An 18,238-nucleotide genomic window follows, 5' to 3' on the forward strand; every position below is an offset into this window, starting at 1 on the left:
ACTATTGGAACCCCTGCGACAAATCTTAGGTATCCCAACACTAAAAAGGATGTCACAACACAAAAAGAGAATATTTTCCTTATTTAGTGGTTTGAATTTTCAGATTTGGCAACTTGAACGCATAGGTCTGGCGGTGTTGTGTTTCCGGTTCAAAGGACGGACCAGTTCTTTTGTCCAATCAGTGACGACTCATGTCGCCCGAGGGTACCTACCTTTTCCGGTTTGGTTAATGTTGTTGTGTTTTCTGATTTGCCGTTGTGTTTTCTCTTTTTGTGTTGTGTTTTCTGATTTGCCGTTGTGTTTTCTCTTTTTGTGTTGTGTTTTCTCTTTTTGTGTCGTGTTTTCTCTTTTAGTGTCGTGTTTTCTCTTTTTGTGTTGTGTTTTCTCTTTTTGTGTTGTGTTTTCTGATTTGCCGTTGTGTTTTCTCTTTTTGTGTTGTGTTTTCTGATTTGCCGTTGTGTTTTCTCTTTTTGTGTTGTGTTTTCTCTTTTTGTGTTGTGTTTTTTCTTTTTGTGTTGTGTTTTTTCTTTTTGTGTTGTGTTTTCTCTTTTTGTGTTGTGTTTTCTGATTTGCCGTTGTGTTTTCTCTTTTTGTGTTGTGTTTTCTGATTTGCCGTTGTGTTTTCTCTTTTTGTGTTGTGTTTTCTCTTTTTGTGTCGTGTTTTCTGATTTGCCGTTGTGTTTTCTCTTTTTGTGTTGTGTTTTCTCTTTTTGTGTTGTGTTTTCTGATTTGCCGTTGTGTTTTCTCTTTTTGTGTTGTGTTTTCTGATTTGCCGTTGTGTTTTCTCTTTTTGTGTTGTGTTTTTTCTTTTTGTGTTGTGTTTTCTCTTTTTGTGTTGTGTTTTCTGATTTGCCGTTGTGTTTTCTCTTTTTGTGTTGTGTTTTCTGATTTGCTGTTGTGATTTGCACCTCAGGGCCACCGTACTAATGTCATTGGATTAACATTTTATTGACTGTTTTTTGCCGAAAAGATTGAGTCAAAAGTACGTGCCGCACGCTAGCATACGTTACTCTCATTTAAAGTTTAGCTTTCTGTTGAAGCAAATTACTTAAATTAGCATAGGTTGGCTTGGGCATTTGTTGTCAGATCGACCATTTATTGTTTTACTTTTTCAAATAACACAGTTTATGGGAGTTTATAGGGAGAAGCTTGTTATGCAGGTTGATGCAAAAAGCTAAAAAGGAGCTTCAAATATGCACTAATGTAATATACAGTAGCTAAAAGTTAGTTGACTAGTTTTTGATGTAATGATTTTTCTTTTCTTGAGAAAGTACTTTAAAGATTATTTTGCTGTGAAGGCCTGTAGTGAAAACATGATAACTTGAAACATATGTGGTAAAACCTGCAGGAGTACATTGCACATGTCAGGCACATGCAAACTCATAGGTGTTAATTTTTTATTCAATTACTGTTATAGGGTTCCATATTAAATGCAAATGGTCTTTACTTACCATACCTTATATCTTATATACTTTCTCTATTATTACATTTTAGGTGCCTCATTGGGATTAATCCTGAAAGGGGAAGAAAAACCAGCCAGGGGAAGGTGGTGTCAAAGAAGACGGGGAAGCTGGTCCACAAAAAGGCAACAGCAGTGAATCCCCATGTGGCCACTCTACTAAAAAATGTGATGGACTTTGAGTGGGGCTTTATTTAGCCAGTATAGTTCAGTCCATCTGTCTCAGATGTCCAGGTTCATTTTTGGACCCACCATTGTTGAGAGCCAGTTTGATATGTTTAATTGTTATTGTTAATGGAATGTGTGTAATTTAGTTAGCTTTTACTTAGTTTTCTTAGCTGCTATGCATTTGATGCAGTGACTTAAACCAAACTGTCTTTGGGTGAAGGGAGGAAGGAGGAAGGAAAAAAACTAGCAGTAAGGTTAAATGAAGTTGAATTGGCTGATAATTTGTACTCTATGCTTTGCAACCAGTCAAACCAGACCTGGTCAATTTTGACCTGGGGAGGAAAATACAAAGTTTAATGAATGTAATGTTAGCCATCACTTGTCATAGTTCCGGAAAAAATTCTGACAACCAAGTAGTAATGGTGTTTTTATGGATTTTGTAGATACTGAAAATGTTCAGCTTTAATAAATGCCTAATGTTGTCGGCCATCTCTTGTCTGAACCATTTCGAATATTTCATTTATTATTATTATTATTTTTTTTTTTTTTTTTTTTTATTTCAGGGTTCATTTTAAATGTAAAACTTTTAAATCATTAGTTTATATGACTGTGAAGATCACATTGTACAGTTTTACAGTAATAATTTGTTAATGGAGAATACTGTAGGAACTGTAAAATAACAGTATAATACTGTAATGTTTATTTTCCATACAGCACAGTACTGTAATATTTTTACAGTACTAAACTGTTGTTGTAGATCACAGTAGGTACACTGTAGAATAACAGTTTCAAGCTGGCAACTGTAGCTGCCAGTAGTTTACTGTAATTTAACAGGAAATTTTGTTACAGTGTATTTTTAGGATGTGAATACAGATGTAAAGCATTCCCCGATTTGTGTGCACACAAGCACCTCCATGTATTAAATCTTTTACAAATAAACTGTTACTTTATTACCACAGTTAAATCTTGGGCCCTATCTTGCCGATCTGAAACGCAAGTATCAAACGCAAAACCAAGTAGCTTTGTGGGCGGATCTTGGGCGCTGTTGCTATTATGCCGGCAGGATAAATGACTCATCTAAAATGGGTTGGTCTGAAGTAGCTACATTAGTCATAGGTGTGGTTTGGGCGTAACAAACCAATCAGAGCGTCATCTCACATTCCCTTTAAAAGCAGGCGCACTTGTTCCATGGCGGATTGCTATTATAACGGCGGATTGGCCAGGCGCACACTAGGAGCGGTTCACAGCCGAGGAGACCGACGTTCTGGTCAGGGCCGTAAAATACCGAGAAGTGACATTATTGACATGAAATAAATGTAACACAGCCATACAATAAATCCAAACAATGTAACGCAGCTTCGCAGGAAGAAGACCCTGGCCTCGGGAGCAGTGCGCACGGGCCGAGCAGTGCGCAAGGGCCAGCTGAGGAGGGAGCAGCGCAAACACCAAGGTGCAGAGGATCCAGACCCGCTACACACTGGAGGACCACCCGTTCCTGCAGCAAACCGGGTTTGACATGCTGGAGCGGGAGCTGTCCGGGATGCGGCAAAGTATTAATGCCCGTCTTGACCTGGTGGTGATGTTGCTGCGGCCTCTCAGGCGGATCCCCTTAAGTCTGCGCCCTTAAAATAGCATTTGAATAAGCGCCACTGACTTTAGACTAGGTCTTTCCTGGTCTGTGGCAGATTGTTTTCTGAAACACAAAACACCAGGAACGCCCGGACACGCCTCCTCTTTTCGCTGAACCCCCCCGGAGCGCAAGTTCATTCCCTAATTTAAGGATGTGCGTCGGTGGAGGGAAAATTTCAATGTGCGTTGAGTGCAAAATAGGAATTATACAAGCGCCAGTGTACAAAGTCAATTGCGCTGAGTGCAAGATAGAGCCCCTAATGTCTATCTACGGAAGCGCATTGCATTCACTGCAAAATTGACACCTTTTCTCATAATTACGAGATCTCGCAATGAAAATATCATGAAAAGTGCGTTTAGGCTAATAACTCCCACATCGTTTGTCACACATTCAAAAAACTTATATCCACGCGTTCAGTGAATGGAGCTGAATCTCCCCATATAGGCCCCGCCCACTTCCGCCTTAATTTTTTTTCGTTAGAGCGCGAAATGTCCTTAAACTACTTACCACCCTGGCAAAAAGAGTAATTTTAATATTTTTGAAATTTTAAAAAATAAGAACGCTATAAAATTCTAACTTCCTGTAGATTTTTCGTCAAAAAAGGAAAGTGGACCATTTCTCCACATTGGTATGTCCGATTGACATCAAACTTGGGTCGTTAGTTCCCCATGTCTTCCTTAGGCATCATGCACAATTTCAGGCCATTTCCACAAGGTGGCACTCTTTAAAATGAAGAAGTTTATATCTCCACAATGGCACGTGTGATTGAAATGAAACTTGGTACGACGCTTGCCCAAGGCTCCCTGAGGCTCGCTAAAAAATGTGTCAACAATCCGCCACTAGGTGGCGCTCTGGTGGCCTGGTAAATCACTGTGCAGAGACCGTAATAGTTATGAATATGAAATTCACAGGGCACGTGAAGAGTGCTGCCTGAAGCTCACATACCAAAAATCGTGTTTGTCGTGTTTGTAGCGCCCCCTACAGGATAAAAAACAGCAGCCCTGGCACCACGTTTCACCGATATGTACGAAACTCGGTAGGCACATGAAACATGCCGGGACGCACAAAAAAGCCTCTTGGATGCCACAGGAAGTCGGACATTTTGATTTTCACTTTCGGCGAACTTTTCGTGTTGTATTTGAACGAACTCCTCCTAGGGAATTTATCGGATATGCTTCAAAATTAGTCAGTACAGTCAAAAAATGGTGCTGATTAAAAGTTGTGCTATTTGTGACTGTACGTTAAAGGGCGTGTCCGTGACGTTCCCTCAAAGTTGGCCAGGTTGAATCAAATGTCAAACTGTGATGCTATTTCCGACATTTAAGGGCTTCTCTTTTAACTAACTCCTCCTACAGATTTTATCAGATTGACTTCAAATTCAATCACTTCAATCTACACACATTGGTTATCAAAAGTTGTGCTATTTGTGACTGTATTTTTAACTGTGTGCCCGTGACGACGTGTCGAATTCCACCGATTGGCCATCAAACAGATAGTACTCATATCTTCAGTGTACAGTCCCACCCTGAACACGTCCTCATAACTTCAGCGTACATGATCCAATCTCAATGAAACTTCACGTGTTTGATAGCAGTCCCACCCTGAACACGTCTACATGACAATATTCAGACATAGTGATAGCGCCACATACTGGTAACAGGAAGTATCACGTTTTATACTTTCATGTTCTTCTCCTAGCAGGATGATCAGATCCAGCTGAAATTTACTTATAAAATGCAAAACACATTGTTGATGATATGTGTTGACTGTGGTGAGGGGGCGTGTCTGTGGGGTGGCGGGAAATTTTGATGGACCACCACAAAACACGAATTCGCTATAACTTGAGTGTTCATTGTCCAATCGGCTCCACACTTCAAATGCTTGATAACAGTCCCCCCCTGAACACGTGTACATGACAATATTCAGACATAGTGATAGCGCCACCTACTGGCAACAGGAAGTAAGCGCTGCGTGATTAACGGCAGATTTTCACGCGACGCGGCTGCAGCACGCCCCGAGTTGTGTGGATTGCGAGGTCCCGCCCAACGCTGCTTGCAGCTTTAATCTCTTATTGTATTTTATGTTATGGTGAAGCCATTTGCTATTTATAAACTATTTTAGTATTGTGGAATAAAATAACTTGGACTAGTTTTATGGTTTCTCCTTTCTTTTTCAGGTCTTTTGCCAGAATAATTTATTTTTAATAAATATTATTGGAGAGCTGAATGCACGTCTCCCGCTTTTCGTGAACCCTTTAAAAATTGTGTCAACGCTCAGATGGTTGGTGTCTAGGGCTGGTATAGTTATATTCTGTGTATCGGTCCCCGTTGTAACCTGGGTGGGGGTCACATAAAGAAAAAGGAAACGTCTGTAAATCCTCTCTCAGTTACGGAAGCGCAATGTCAGCCATGTCAGCTTTTCTGTTGCCACGGTTACGACGTCACATGGCAAAACGTAACAAAGCCACAGTCGTATGTGTGTTCTAACGTCACATACTCCGGTACAGTAGGTGGCGGTATTCGCCTTCAAAGTAAATGATTGACATCCACCAAAAAATAAAAAGAAGAGGTTGCACAGCATTGTCTTTTTAAATATGCTATGTCAAAAAAAATGTAGTTCACCTCTTCGTCCAGACGGGGTTGCTGAGTCCCCCTTTAATGTGCACCAGTATCGCTTCCAGTTCAATTGCCTTCATGCGCGTTTTATTTTGAAACGCAAAGTCAGCAGCATAAACAAACTAGCAACGATTAGCTTTGAGTCAGTGTGACATGGACGAGCCGGACACCGCGGCGATCCTCCCCGACGATGAAGTGTCGACCAGCGGCTCAGCCGGGCAAAAAGAGGAGGCTGACGTGCCGACCACCCGCTCCGTACGACCACCGTTCACATGCCCGCTGCCGGTGTCTGTGGAGCCAGTGTTGTTCCTGTCCATGTTTTCTCTGGCCCTGCAGGCGCCTCTGTCCACACAGTACCTGTGGGACCGCATCAGCGAGGACCTCGGCTACAACGGCTCCAAGGGGTCGGGGTGCAGCAACGGCTCCGTGCCCCCCGACCCTCTTCAGAAGGTGGTCAACGTCTTTTAACGGTTAACGTCTCACTGTCGACGTCTTTTAACGGTTAACGTCTCACACTCAACGTCTTTTAACGGTTACTCATACTCAGTAACTTTATAACGGTTGTCAGTCACAGTGCTGCTGCTGCTGGTCAGATCTGTAAGTTAAGTGCCTTGCTCAATGATACCTCGATAATAGTAGCTGTCAGCTAGTTACTCTCATTCATGCGCCTTACTGAACAGCTATTTAAAGTTAGTTAGCGAGCTTACAGCCACCGCTGGTGTCAGGTTATGTTAGTCAGCAGGCCAGGTGTGGATCATTAACTACCTGCCTGATAATGGAGTCTCTTTGGATAGCTTGAAGTAACGTTAAAGGATTCACACTTACAAACACTACAATTGTGGGTTAACAAGCTGAATTGTTTTAACTTGTTAATTAACATGGACATGTTTTTAACAGAAGACATCCTATAGAATATATTTAATAATAAAGTAGTTAGTAAAGAGATGAGATATACAAGACATACTTTAGAAACATAATAAACATAACTTAAATCATTCTGCCACAATGAAATACATGAATACAGGGACGTTTAGAAGCATACTTACATTTAAAGAGGTGGAATCATCTTTGCACGATGCAGGTGTAGAGATAAAAATAAAACATCTGCAATGAAGGAAAACGACTTTAAAATAGTCACAGCATTTAACCCAGAAACAGTTTCCACAAAGAGGAACCGCAGTCACAAGTTGAAACTAAGCAACAGAGATATGATGAACGTGCACAATTTGAACAGGTTCACTGGTGCTTTTTTTAGTTTAGAGGCAGTAATCATGGTTAGATAGATCAGCAGTTTTCTGTCCTCACCAGGACACAGCCCTGACATTTTGTTGTACTCAGCTTCAGTAATTATGCACTAAATTAGACCCATGATGCTTGGTAAATGTGATTATGGGTGCCATCCTGTTTGTTAAGTGTTGTTGACCACGTCACTCTTGTCGTCTTACAGGAGGTGGAAACGTTGACAGCCCACTGGAACCTGTACATCAGTCTTGGAGGATTTTCTGTAGGCCTGTTAGTGGTGCCTCTCCTGGGCTCATGGAGTGACCTCGCCGGTCGCAGACCTGTCCTCATCCTGCCCAACCTAGGCCTGGCCCTCCAAGCGGTGGTCTACCTAGTGGTGATGTACCTGAAGCTACCTGTCATCTACTTTCTAGTGGGCAGGCTACTTAGTGGCCTTTCGGGTGATTTCAACGCCATCCTGGCCGGCTGCTTCTCGTATGTAGCTGACACCAGCGACAGAAGGTCCCGCACCTTCAGGGTGGCGGTCTTGGAGGCTTGTCTGGGCCTTTCAGGGATGCTAGCCAGCGTCATCGGAGGGCAGTGGCGGCGGGCACAAGGGTAAGAAATGGGTCATGTATCTATAGAAGTATTAGTAGTACAGTGCAGTTCTGAATTGTTAATCATTATCGTTATATTTTTGTGTCTTTTTATTTAGGTACATCAACCCTTTCTGGCTGGTCCTGGCCACTAACTTGGCCTCGGCTCTGTACGCTTACCTGTTTGTCCGTGAGTCTGTCTTTCCAGACCCAAGTGTCCCGCTCTTCAGCTCTCGCCACTATAAAGCTGTCTGGCACCTCTTCTCAACAGGAGGCAGTAGTAGTGAGGGAAGTGGCAGATGTAAGCTGTGGCTTTACATGCTGTGTTTCTTTCTGGTGGTGACTGTACACTTCGGCAGCAGGGAGTTGTATGTGTTGTATGAGCTCAGCTCACCGCTGTGCTGGGGGCCAGCTCTCATTGGATATGGATCAGCGGCTCAGCACCTGGCCTACCTTACCAGTCTGCTGGGGCTGAAGATCATGCAGCGATGTCTGGCGGACTCCTGGGTGGCTCTCGTGGGTCTGGCATCCAACGTCACTGGGCTGGTGGTCTTCTCTGTAGCGGACACTACGCAGCTTATGTTCACAGGTGAGACGATGTGGAGACATTTTGTAAACAACTTAGATGTGAATGGGTTTTATGTGTAATGTTTTTCTGTTCATAAACAAAAGTAAAGTCAGGACAAGATGTAGCCAAGGTCCGATTACTCCACTATTACTCACAGAAATCAGTAATTACTAAGCCTCTATAAGGTATGTTGACAACTAAAATCCTTTCCTAGGATTTTCCTTTGCGCTAAACTTGCAGAGTATATCCATTTAATGACCTTACACTTCAATTTAATACGTAATTTTTACCTTCTTAACCTCCTTTACTTCTGCTTTCCCAGCTACACTAAAGGTTTTGAGTGCACGCACACTTTCTTACCCACAGCTGAAAGTCATCTCATATTATCAGGCAAACGCCGTCATGCTGTTACAGCTCAGCAAGCGACAGACTGAACAGGTTGTGTACGGTGACTACCTTGAATACAAGGCAATAAAAAAACTCATTACATCGCTGCTTGTAGCCTGTTTAACATTAACGTTAACCACAAACTGCATTGAGGTGAGGTTTTCAGAGATTGTAAAGAGGTTGCACAATAAGTATTAGTGATCGTAAATTGTGTCTGTCACCAGGTTACGGTCTGTGTTTTCTCTTCATGGCTGCAACACCTGTTCTTAGGTCAAAGCTGTCCAAGTTGGTGGACCCATCCGAACAAGGTCAGTCACTGCACATGTACAAATACTACAACAACAGACCGTCTTTAACACAGCAAACTGTGCAATAATTTCAAGCTGTGAGGATTATATTGGGGAGAATGTATATTGTTTCCTTGTTACTAAATGCTCACGAACACATCTGGAAATGAGAGCATCAGTGTGTCAGTTGTGTAGCATTTGAATGAGTCGGTGAATTGTAATGATTATAATTAGATCCGTATTATAATGACGACAGCTTGTGTCCTGCTAATTGTATAAGTGTGTGTGTACTTGGTTCCAGGTGCTCTTTTTGCGTCTGTTGCCTGTGTGGAGAGTTTATGTTTTCTGGTGGGCAGTGGCCTCTTTAACTCCCTCTACCCAGCCACACTGCACTTCATGAAGGGTTTCCCCTTCCTGTTTGCTGCCTTCATCCTCTTCATCCCTGCTGGAATAATTGGGTGAGTTTGCTCTTGCCCCCGTTGCCCTAACTGACCTCACCAGCAAACACATTACAACTTCTACTCCTCCTCATTATTATTATTATTATTATTATTATTATATACAGTATATTATAAATTATTAACAGCAGTTTGTGCTGTCTTTCTAGGACCCTGCAGTGTTTAGACCAGAGGAGAGGCCACAGAGACCCGACAGCATCCTGACCTGAAGGGAGGTTTCAGTCTATGAGGTGAGCAGCTCTGAGACATCATATCATCTGTGATGCTGAGAGACTTCTTGGCCGTAACACATTGACGGGGCAGCTGACTGTTGTTAGCTAGCTCAGTGATGGGATTCTTCCAACCAGTCACACCAAAGTGATCAAGAGCAAAGGATGAAGAATCAACCTCCTGACTGTCATTACAGTTTTTGCATAGTCCTCCGATAATGAACAAGATTCGATACTTGCTTTCATTTTGTGATTTTACATATTTCCATTACGACGTAATGAGTGCCAAAGAATGTGCCTTACATTTCCATTTTGAATGTCAGTAGCTCTAATGACACACGACAGGTGAAGGTGCTAAGAATGTTTCATATCAAGCATGGATGCAAAGTAATGTGTTTTCAGACGGTGATTTAAGTGCAGTAGTAATCAGTAAGTAATCACTAAGTTTGACATCCTTGACACAATAATGATTAATATTTTTTAGGATATTAACGATGGAATTTTGATCAATCGCAATTCAGCTTGCTGGACTGTAACACCCAAAGACATTGATCATGGACCTTCTTATTGTTTTTGTTTAACATATTTCTGTGTATTTATAACAACAAGGGCAAAAACTATAAGGACAACAGGTATAAGGACAACATGTGGAAAGGGATAATGACAAGTGGATTTATACGCAGCTCAAGTATTGTGAAACATTTTCTGCAAGCCTGCTGTTATAATGTTTATTAGTTTAATTGTTTTTATTGAATCATGTATTCCGGTACAATCAATTTGTTGGTTCTCATCTTATGTATGTATATGACTCTTTAACCCTCAGCAACAAAACTAGTAAGCAGATTTCCTAAAAGTCTTTTCCATTAAGCTCAGTCAAAAGCTGCTGCTCCTTTATTTATTTACAAAAGCCAACCACCGCTGTTAAAATAGTAATTTCGTAACAAAAGTGCCATCAAGTGATGAGAGACAACCTCACTTCTGGCAGTGAGTTTTATTCCACAAAGGGAGGTAAAAGATATAAATCTAGTTTTGCTTTGAGATATGTTCTAAATCTACTAATTGTCACTCATTGAGATCATATAGAATGAGTCACGGTTATATATATGTGATATTTTTACTTAGAGATAGATGACTTAGATGACGTGATAGATGATGATAATGAACCATTCTGAATTAATAACTAATTTGGAGCAAATACAAGTACAGAAACCGACCTGTGATTGTAGCACATTTTGTATTCAGTATATAAGATCAAGCTTTTTCTAGCCACCTGTTTACCTTTGTGTGCTTCTTTATACTTCTACTGTACTACATTACAGTAGCAAGTATTGTACTTTTTACTCCTCACTCCTTACATAAGTTACTACTTAAATTGTGATGGGTTTTTTTTATAGGTTTAGATAAGACTTTATTGATCCCCAGGGGGAAATTCACGAGCTACTCAGCCGTACTTATAGTAGTTGAAATGAGACCCACCTTTAGCAGCTCTAGCGTGATGTACACATCAGTTATAATAATCCAATAAGATCATTTGCAAACTGTAGCCGCAGCCAGGGATTACTGAGTTACCCTTTGACCCTCCCTCCTCTTTCCATAAAGCAGAGCACAGTCCAGACTCCCTCCAGAGTCCCCCTCCCACCACCACAACAACACTCGATAGTCCCAAAGCACAGGCCCACAGCCAACATGCACACAGAGGTTGGGTCTTAGTCGCACAGTGAGGGAACAAGAGCTGCCGAATCAGCTTTAAAATGCACAAAGGGAAGTTTGGAGGTCAAGTGAAGTATTAACTCAGATAATGTGAATTGATCTGCATGAAGATTATTCTTGACAGTGGGTGGATCATGTGGTCACAGCCATTCTTCAAGTGTCTATTCTTCATTGTGCAATATTTGTAAGTTGCAATCATTTTATTTATTGGAATATGACTGGATCATTTTGGATACTTTGTGATAAAGATGGTGATTACATTTGTTTGTCACACATAATGAAGTTCAAATAAAGACTTTCATTGTGAAATGTTTTATAACACATTTTATTTGACCATATTTCAAATGAAGGGAACAAATTATGTTTGTTTCACACTGAAAACATTAAAAAACATGATGATAAAAAATAAAATCTTGTTCTACTTCTTGAAAATAAGTTAATGTCAATTACACAGAGCGTATTTAATAAATGAGGTGGACATTGGAAGCAATATTAAGGTCAGATAAAAGCCCTGCAGTTGCATTCAGCCTATAATATAATTTTATTGAACAATATGTGGAAAGACATCTTGATGACTGCTTTGGTTAATTTGCAAAACTTACAAATGTTTCATCACGCATTTATTTCAGCATCATCACATTCTTTTTATATCATATTGCTCATTTCTTTTTGTTTTTACTCCCATTTAATACGCTGAGGGAACAAGGATGACATTTCCGTTGCAAAGCCAACAATTAAATACTTGATATTTAATAATCAGAGTTAACAGTGTGGCGAATGACACCTCAAGTCAACAGTATTAAATGATATTACATTACGTTGTAACAGTGGGCAACGAGACACACTGTAAGGAGTTAACTGCATTTTTGAGTACTGTAAGTTAATGTACATCAATTCAAAGTTATATCCACTTTTACAGAAAAAATTAAATGTTTAATACTACATGGGTATTTGTCGTTGCCTGTACACTCCTTAAATCTGTGGCTAAAACAGTGGTGCTGCTTGTAGCTCAGTTATTTCTGTACAGTAAGTCTCCAGCATAGATTATGCCCACAATCAATGCATCTGCTAGGAACAGTTTCTTATCTATCACATAACATAACAACACAAACGTCAGTAAAATAAGACAGAAATGTACAGTATACGAGTCGAACAAAAGATGATTGCATACAACTTCTATGAAAGCTGACGTGTTAGTGGATGCTTCAGAAAATGCTGTTGATGATTTTGCTGGGTCCCAGTGTCGGCTGATCTATCACAGTTATTTTCCTGAGAGACAGAAGGCGTATATTGTACCTGATTACACATATAGAGCAGTGTGCGGGTACTATCATTTAAAGGCTTACAGTTTATTATATACAATCAGAAATCCCTTTTTTAATTTCCTTTATTGTTTGCAATATATTAGGTCTATTTATATTAGGTATTTGTGTGAGCATGTAAGCTAATCATAATCAAATTCACTTCACATGCGTTTGGGCAGAGCGGGGGAAGCTGCTGGCCAGTCCACCGTCGGCCATGTGGAATTTGGCATCATTGAAAGTTATTATAGCTGAGATCAAACTCTGTATATGTCATTTGTTATCTCATTCTTTCTTTTTCTCCCCTTTGGAGGCGCCTGGGCTGTCCATTTGGTCTTGGTGTCCATTCAGAAAGCGTAGGATCTTCTCGATCGTGGCCTCCTGATACTCATGGGACCATCTGTGTCAAGTAAAGGCAACAGGCATTTGATGATATTATAAGTGCTCTCTAATGGATATGTTACAGATCTGCACCTATTACAGACAATAAAAAGTTAACCCATGTATTCAGAAATTATTCTTTAAAGAAATAAAACTCTTGTATTTCTTTAAACTATAATTTCTTATGCTTTATGCTTTAAAGGATTAGTAAAGTGACTACTGTGTCGTTATCACACAACCCTATCTCTTAAATGAGGGATTGAACCTGTTCGGAATAGCATTTCCCCTCCTAATTAAAGCTTACTTTAGGTTCACCACATAACTATGTGATAAACATTTTGAAAACATGTAGCTGCAGAGTTGCGCTAACCGCAAGGTTAATTTGAGTTTTCACTTACTTGATACCGTTGAATTTGAGAATTGCTCTCATGTCCTCCGGCAGACACATGGGGTCGGGCCATGTGAAATTATCTGTGACAGGAACTATGTTCTTCTTGCCAGCCAAGGCTGTGACAATCTCCTGCAAGATTAATGATCATGTCTTTGAGTCTATGGCATATTTCCATATTGTGTAAAACCACAAATAATTTCTCAGGCCTGCTGCAGAAGACAAAGACTAGTGACATTTTCTGATCCTGACATTAACATGCATTTTGTACGTGTATGTGGAATATCGTGATAGGGTTAAACTAAAGGTGCGGTGAAGTTACAGTATTAAGCAATAATTAGATTTAATGAGTCCCTCACATGCAAGCAAATGGAAAACTTCTAACCTTATGCACCCAATCCTTCATGGCAGTGTCACCCATGCATTTGTCAAGCGCATTTGAGGACAGGACCAGGATGAAGTTACGTGCCCTCTGTACACTCTGAATCAGTTTGTCTTCGAATTTACCAGCTTCAAGCTTCTCCACATCTATGAACACGCTGTATCCTCGAACCTGCAGGTGCACCTTCAAAAGGCTGGGGTCAGGGGAGAAAATACATTTTAAAGATGAATCGAGACATTACATATGACTTATGTCACCCTGGTTCTAATTTTAACCCATGTTCTCCTCCTGAATGACCACCTTTTCCACTACACCTGTTTCAGTTCTGACCTGGCCAGCTGTGAGCCGGTAGTCCGACGGTAGCTGATGAACACGTCGGGCCCTGCAGGCTGGGCGTCTGTGAGGCACGCTTTTAAGGGTTTGCGGCTACAAGATAGTATCTTGGCTCTGTGGACTCCGTTGTCTATGTGGCAGTCGTGCTGGAGCTGCAGATCGGTCAGGTCCTGGACATTGTTGCGATCCACCCCCGACTGGACCAGGCCGTGGGTGTACTGACGGAAACGAGGGTCCACCTGCACCAACCAGTCGGCCATATTGGTTGGATCACATGTAGAGTAGTTGGCATAAGTCTTCAACACGCGCAAGTCTCTCAAAAACCTGGAGGATGAGACAGAACAGAGGTGTTACATTGCTCAGCCTTTAGAAACCTGTGTTGAATGGTTTGTACCACTTGCCTCTTGCGAGTGAGGCCTGCAGTCATGCCCAGATCAGTGAACAGATCCTGGTCTGTGATGTTCAGCAGGAGGTCTCCATCCACCTGGAGCTCCTACATAGTAAGATGGTTAGAAAATGTCAGACATATTCTATATTAGGTAGATTGTATTTATCTCTCTGTTGAGTAACAGAATCAGAATCAGAATTGGGTTTATTGCCAAGTAAGTTTTTACACATACAAAGGAAGGGTTAGTGTTTAACTTACCTGGAAACGCTCACAATAGGCACTAAAGCCAATCTGCTGCAGCCAGGTCTGCACTCCACAGGTTTTCCAGTTGGGCACACATGACGGGATACGTTTTGGCACTTCTTCTCCCATCATGCTCAGTGCCCGCTTGGCGAGGCCAGAGGCTGTGCCATTACTGGAGTACATGACGATTCTTTTTAGGCTCTGCACTGCTCCGATCTCTTGAAATATCTTGGGAGGAGGACACATTAAAGTCACAGTCACAACAAAGCTACCGGACAGTGTTACCTAACATTTTGAGGAAGGTGGGCAGCGATTGTACCTTGGTATTTCGCTGACGAGACTTGATGCTGGTCTCAACGCAAAGGTAAAAGGCTGCAATGCACTTTCCCTCCAACCTCGTCCCATCAAGTAATGGCAGAAGATGCTGCAGATCAGATGCCGTCCTACCTTGCATGCAGTCTGCACTGTCCAATAAACTGCGGGCAAAGTCATCCGGATCCAAAGACGCAATGAATGGCTCCACCAGCTCCAAGGTTCCAGATTTCACCACCTCCTTCTCAATTTCTCTGTTCGCAGCTAACACAGTCACAGCCAGACATGCATGGAATCGAATGAGTTCATCCTCTTTGGAAAAAGCCAGTGGGAAAAGCCACTCAGCCACCTGTTTCTCGATCATCAATCTCTGGCAGCGGTGGCCGCCGTACATGGCACAGTTTGTTAGAGCCACAGCACAGTGACGTAGCACGGTGGGATCTGTACCTCGGCACCAGAAGAGGAGGGCATCCAGGGCTCCATTAGTGATGAGGTGGATGGATGTCTCCTCGGTGTGTTTGAACATGTGCTCCAGGATCCCCGAGACACTGCGAGCCAGCTGTGCATCTTCCTGCTGTCGAGTCAGGTTGAGAATGACCCCCAGACCCATACGCGCTAAATAATCTCTGTCAACATAAGTGTGTAACATAGGGAAACAAAACTTGACTCATACGATCAATTCTACATTAAACAGATACTCCTGAACGAATGAGGCATACATAGGCATATATGGGCTGTTTGGTAACAACCAAAGTTATCAGTCAACTAGTGCTGAAACAATTAGACAATTAATGAATAACTTTTTTTCACTGCAAATTAAACAGATTTAGCTTTTTACTGCTGGTTGGATGCAACAAGAAACTTCTATATGTCATTCTACATTTGTGATGGGTTTTTCACAGTTTTCAAACATTTTCTAGATGATGAAGATATCAGATAAGAGTTTAACTTCTTGTTGAGAGGTCATTATGTTTTTGTTATCCTGGCAAGATCATATGCCAGAAATACCAACTATTGTATCATGTTGCCTGATATTGTCAATTGCTTATGTTGTTTTCTCTATCCCTGTACAAATTTAAAAAATGAATGCCCCCAAACTAATTAAAACATCTCAGCAGAAACATTACAATCTTTAAAATGTTGTTTATTGCAGAGCTGTTGTATTAGACTGTATCATAATGTAAAAGTATTCACGTTATTTTGTCCACCCCTGCACACACACTAGCCTACCTGTTATCTGAGATCAGGATCTGCTCCAGCAGTTTTGCAGACTCATAGGTGATCTCCACAGCAGGTGTCTCTTGAAGCTGTAGCAGCAGCTCCAGGCCTCCATCCAGCCGGATCCTGGTGCAGATCTCCTCGGCCACCTGACGGCCTACGGTGGGCAAGACCCAGGCCTCCTCCACCAGCTGGAAGATCTCCGCGATGGCCCTGCGGGTGTCACCTGGATGAGAGTTTTCCTTGCCTGACTTCAGCCTCCTGATGGCGCAGCGCAGGGCTGGGAGGGAGGTGTCCAAACCCGCCTGGACGTCGGCGCTGATGCCCGGAGAGACCGGTCTGGGGTCGGGACCGGAGCCGCTCCTCCCTCTCTGCAACCGGCTGACATATTCGGGCACCGTGAGTCTGTCCGAGCTGAACATGATGGAGAAATGTCGGTAGAGCCTCCACAGGAAGAGGGTCAGAGAAAAGAGCATCTACCGGCAGAAACGTGTCGGTATCAGAGTGGATGATGGGATGTGTTTGTTTGTTTACAACGCTCGTATGCAAGTCAGTGATTTACAGTCAGCTGTCCGCCTAAACACTGCTACAGATGCGTCAACACAGGCCTCAGCTGTAAATCAATAGTGACAGCTTTCACCAAATTGCATCACCTCTCTCTCTCTCTCTCTCTCTCTCTCTCTCTGTGGCAGTAAGCCCATAAACAGTCATAAGCAGATCTTGAGCAGGTCGCAGTGTGTCTGCGCATAATCGTGCCTCAACAGAAGCTGCTTTGTCTCTATTTTCCCACCGACTGGCCAACTGGATGATGATTCAAAGCCTTCACAGGATCTGTTGACAGTAGTGTCCTCAAACAGACAACATCCCGGCACACTGCACCGCAAACTGAACGCCCGGGGAGGCAAATCCGGTTTGTTTTCCTGAGAAGTCAATACACTATTGTTGTGTCTTTTTCATTCGTTGTTGAGGTTTTGCAGACAAAAGAAGGCCTCTTCTTCAAGTATAGGTTATCTGACGCACTATAACGGCTCGTGTCTCCTGAACAAAAAAAAATACAGAATATAACATATCATCAGCATGTCCGACCTATCGCATCCTTTCAGTCAGCATCCACAGACTGTCAGCATCTTCAGGGGTCTGCACCGCCCACCGGCTCCGGATACTACCGGGGATGAACAGGAAAAGAAGCATTCCCGCCCCCCACCCCACCCCTTGTTCTTCCTCCTTCTCCCCTCCCTGCACCCTGCAGCCGGTCAGAGCATGCTCACCGTGCCCATAAACACTGCAGGCCCTCTGCTGGAGCAACTGGAGAAAGACCTCTGAGTCACACCATGTTGTGCTGTACACAATTTATGTGATGGTTGTTATGACTAATATTACTATTTAATTAAGTAAATGCCTTAAGGAGTTATATCACTAGACTCTCTCACTGAGTTTGAGTTGGCTGACACAGTTTAATGTATTTAAAGGAACGTAAAGAGAGAACATGACTAAGCAGAGGTGGCAAATATATATAAAATATATCGCACATATATTCTTTACTCAAGTAGAAATACCATTGATAGTATATATAAATAGAGAAATACAGATACTTGTGTGAAAGCGCCAGTTAAAGTAGAAATATTGATTCAACTTCTTTTTTCACGTAAAAGTGGAATACTCAAAATATAAAAGTAAAAAGTACTATATAATAAAAAAATAATAAAAATAGCGAATTGAAATCAGAAATACTTTATTGATCTCCAGGGGGAAATTGGTTGCATTACTCAAGTTGCTAAACAAAGACATAAGTAATAGAAATAATAATAAAATATGTGCATTAAATTACAATATATAACAATAAATTGTAAATAAGATGTTCAAAATATATATTGTTGCAGTAGGTAACAGAAGTATAATGAATAATGACTAAATACTGATAATGCTTGAGAACTGAATAGGTGTGTTATAGAACAGTTACAGTTTATTTAAAGGCCAGTTGATT

The 18,238-nt window shown here is 41.7% G+C and overlaps 2 protein-coding genes and 1 long non-coding RNA gene across 4 annotated transcripts; 1 reads left to right on the plus strand and 2 right to left on the minus strand.

The window, feature by feature from the left end:
* Positions 1 to 574: 574 nt before the first annotated feature.
* LOC127361789 (uncharacterized) lies at positions 575 to 2,103 on the minus strand. Its single transcript, XR_007884355.1, has 2 exons — positions 1,329 to 2,103; positions 575 to 1,290 (listed from the first exon to the last, which is right to left on the minus strand). It is a non-coding gene; the product is annotated as an uncharacterized LOC127361789 (long non-coding RNA).
* A 3,740-nt stretch (positions 2,104 to 5,843) lies between these two features.
* Positions 5,844 to 11,719, plus strand: slc46a1 (solute carrier family 46 member 1). 2 transcript variants are annotated; one of them, XR_007884354.1, is made up of 6 exons: positions 5,844 to 6,322; positions 7,320 to 7,711; positions 7,809 to 8,278; positions 8,915 to 8,952; positions 9,233 to 9,389; positions 9,539 to 11,719. XR_007884354.1 is itself a non-coding variant. In XM_051396695.1 (6 exons), exons 1-6 carry the CDS (start codon positions 6,026 to 6,028, stop codon positions 9,591 to 9,593), a joined length of 1,455 nt encoding a protein of 484 aa, XP_051252655.1. In that variant the 5' UTR covers positions 5,847 to 6,025; the 3' UTR covers positions 9,594 to 11,719. The 2 variants fall into 2 exon arrangements, 1 of the variants encoding a protein (XP_051252655.1); XM_051396695.1 differs by having other exon boundaries at positions 5,847 to 6,322; positions 8,869 to 8,952.
* sarm1 (sterile alpha and TIR motif containing 1) lies at positions 11,618 to 17,485 on the minus strand. The gene is made up of 8 exons (XM_051396692.1): positions 16,267 to 17,485; positions 15,044 to 15,662; positions 14,740 to 14,952; positions 14,495 to 14,586; positions 14,091 to 14,417; positions 13,764 to 13,953; positions 13,389 to 13,510; positions 11,618 to 13,009 (listed from the first exon to the last, which is right to left on the minus strand). Exons 1-8 carry the CDS (start codon positions 16,728 to 16,730, stop codon positions 12,895 to 12,897), a joined length of 2,142 nt encoding a protein of 713 aa, XP_051252652.1. The 5' UTR covers positions 16,731 to 17,485; the 3' UTR covers positions 11,618 to 12,894.
* Between the last annotated feature and the right edge of the window lie 753 nt (positions 17,486 to 18,238).

This window comes from Dicentrarchus labrax, unplaced genomic scaffold, assembly GCF_905237075.1.
Source record: "Dicentrarchus labrax unplaced genomic scaffold, dlabrax2021, whole genome shotgun sequence".
NCBI lineage: Eukaryota > Metazoa > Chordata > Actinopteri > Moronidae > Dicentrarchus > Dicentrarchus labrax.